Source organism: Helobdella robusta (genome assembly GCF_000326865.2).
Source record: "Helobdella robusta unplaced genomic scaffold HELROscaffold_122, whole genome shotgun sequence".
Taxonomy (NCBI): Eukaryota; Metazoa; Annelida; class Clitellata; order Rhynchobdellida; family Glossiphoniidae; genus Helobdella; species Helobdella robusta.
In genome coordinates, this window is record NW_008703672.1 from 135,443 (window position 1) to 138,807 (window position 3,365).

Below are 3,365 nucleotides of genomic sequence, written 5' to 3' on the forward strand. Positions count from 1 at the left end.
ACAAGAAGGAGAAGAGTAAGATCATCAAGAAAAGGCAAAAATTTTTTTATTCTACGTAGATGAAAGTAAGAGCTTCTAGCAATACTATTAATCTGAGAAGAGAGAGACATAGTAGAATCAAAGATAAAACCTAGACTACGAAACTTATGAGAGACATCAAGAGTTTTAGAATCAGGTAAGATAATAGGAGGAATAGTAATAGAGTGTTTAGATTTATTAAAACAAATTAATTCAAACTTAGAAGGATTAAGTTTAAGACACATAGAGTCAGACCAAGCGATAATCGAAGAAAGACATAGAGATAAATTATGAAGAACACTATTGAGATTAGATGGAGGAAAAGAAGTATAAATATAAGAATCATCAGCATATAGTTGACTAGAGAAAGAAAAGTTATTAATAATACGAGGTAGTTCAGAAGTATAGAGTATAAATAGAAGAGGGCCAAGGATAGAACCCTGAGGTACCCCGAAAGTAAGAGTAGATAAAATAATATATATTACACACATATCGTATATACAATTATAATTGAAAATAATTTCACAACTCATAAACTATTAATACAACTCTCTTTTTGCATTATTTTTGAACACTTATTCACAATTTTGAAATCTCACCTTTCAATATATAGTATATGTTGGTAATAGACCATAATTTATTTTACAATATTCTATAAATTCTACCGAATATTTGGCGTTAATATGTTTGTAGTTCGTTTTTTCGATTTTTCTCACTAAAGTTTTTTTTTTATATAAATTGTTCTGTAAGATGTTTCCGGAAGATTTAGAAGGTACAAGAATGTGCTAGGATGTTCTAGAATATTTTCGATTCTAGAATGTTCTAAAAGGTTTTAGAATGTTCTAGAATGTTTTAAAAGGTTCTAGAATATTCTAGAAAGTTCTAAAAGTTTTTAGAATGTTGTAGAAGGTTCTAGAATGTTCTAAAAGGTTTTAGAATGTTCTAGAAGGTTCTAGAATATTCTAGAATGTTCTAAAAGTTTTAGAATATTCTAAAAAGTTTTAAAATGTTTTAGATGGTTCTAGAAGGTTCTAGAATATTCTAAAAGGTTTTAAAAAGTTCTAGAATGTTCTAAAGATTCTAGAATGTTTTAAAAAATTTTGGAATGTTCTAAAAGGTTTCAGAATATTCTAAAATGTTCTAAAATGTCCTATAAGGTTCAAGAATATTCTAAAAAGTTTTTAAATGTTTTAGAAGGTTCTAGCAGGTTCCCGAATGTTCTAGAATAAAAGGTTTTAGAATATTTCAGAATGTTCTAGAATGTTCTAAAGGTTCTAGAATGTTAAAAAAAACTCTAGAATGTTCTAAAAGGTTTTAGAATATTTTAAAATGTTCTAGAAGGTTCATGAATATTCTAAAAAGTTTTAAAATGTTTTAGAAGGTTCTAGAAGGTTATAGAATGTTCTAGAAGGTTCTAATATGTTTTAAAAGGTTTTAGAATGTTTTTGAATGTTCTAGAATGTTTTAAAAGATTATAGAATGTTCTAGAATGTTCTAAAGTTTCTAGAATGTTTTAAAAAGTTCTAGAATGTTCTAAAAGGTTTTAGAATGTTCTAAAATGTTCTAAAGGTTCTACAATGTTTTAAAAAATTTTGGAATGTTCTAAAAGGTTTTAGAATATTCTAGAATGTTCTATAATGTTCTAGAAAATTTTAAAATGTTCTAGAATGTTCTAGAATAATCTAGAAGGTTCTAGAAGGTTCTAGAATGTTCTAGAATGTTCTAGAGGGTTCTAAAATGTTTTAGAATGTTCTAGAATGTTCTAAAATGTTCTAGAATGTTAAATTACAGAGAAAGAAGAAAAAAAAGAATAAAACGTATCCCAGCCAGACGTGTATTCTTTGCCACTGAATGAATGAACGTAGCTTGACATCTTCCCTGATAAACTCCTCTGGGAGCTTCAACCTGAACAAAATGAATAAAATGAAAAAATCTTATTTATTTAATTTAAATGAAAATATAGAAACGAGCCGCGGTGAAACCCGCCAGCCGGAAAAGCCAGCCAACTGGTAAAAAAGGAAACGCAAAAAACCGCAAAACGTACTCCAGCCAGGCTTGCATCCTTTGCCACTGAATGAACGAACGGACAGACTGCTTCAAGCGAGGCAGAATGCCTGATCTGATATTCATGTTTTCTCAGTTCCTATTTCTACTTCTTTTCAACCATACATTTCCATTATTTCAATCATTCATATCAGTAGAAAACTTATTTAATGTATGTCTATTATACATTCTTAACCACAATGCTAACCGTACTAAATTGACGTCATAGAACGAACGCCTTTGAAAATTTTTGATCGGCTGGTTGAATCTGCTATTTTGCTTTTTATATAAACATATAATTTTATTATTTATTTGTATACATGGATTCTAGTTACTATATATAGATGTTTAATATATACTATATATATATATAATATAAATTCATTATAAAAGCAACAGTAATCAGTGCTACATAGGTACGCTGTAGTTCAAATTTTTCTTGGAGAGATCAAAATAGTTTGAGACCACACCTTGCTTAACATCCGATTCCAAGCCGAGCCAAGCCACGCCAAGCCAAGCCATGCAAAGCCAAGTCAAGCTGAGCCAATATGCATAGATTTAAAAGCGCTTTTATATTAAAATTTTACTCGCTTTATATACGAACATCCCAATATAACAAGTTCTCCATGCTGTTTTAAAAATTGTCATTAATGTCTTTTAATCAGTCAGGTCACAATCATCATCATCGATATTGCGGGGAAATCAAATTGAAAATTTTTTAAAATTTGTTGATAAAAATATATAGTAAAAAGTTTAAATTTTTCTGAGAGAATTCAAAATAATTTGAGACTACACCATAACACAATTGTACAATTTAAATGTTTAAATACATTATTATAAATGTATTATAACTACGTATATCCATCTATTTCTTTATTTAGTTTTGCCTGCGTATGATATTATTTTGTCAAATTTATTTGATAGGAATTGAATATATCCTTTATACAGGCTGATTAACTACCAGGCAGTAAAACAACTACTGTTAACATGACGTCATTTCCCCCAACTATTTCGCAAAGATATACCCATCCTATTTTAAAAATTTTATTGGATGTTTTATAATTAGTCAGGTCACAATCATCATCATCATTGATATCGGAATGAAATCAAACTGAGAATTTTTTTAATATTTGAAAAAGTATCTTTATTCATTTTATGATACTATTTTGTTCAATAAGATACTGTTTGATACATATAACTAGAATAAATATAACGGCCTTCGCTCACTTTCAACGGTCGAACAAGAAGCTTTTTTCCGGAGGGGAGTTGGAGGGGGATTTTTTACCGTACGAGTCAAAAGAAAG

General features: G+C 29.0%; 1 protein-coding gene across 1 annotated transcript; it reads left to right on the forward strand.

The window, feature by feature from the left end:
* Nucleotides 1-1,115: 1,115 nt before the first annotated feature.
* HELRODRAFT_92059 (hypothetical protein) lies at nucleotides 1,116-1,396 on the forward strand (the record flags this gene model as incomplete). Its single annotated transcript, XM_009013883.1, has 2 exons — nucleotides 1,116-1,235; nucleotides 1,337-1,396. Coding segments are annotated over 2 exons (180 nt in total), but the record flags the coding sequence as incomplete, so codon positions are not given.
* Nucleotides 1,397-3,365: the final 1,969 nt, after the last annotated feature.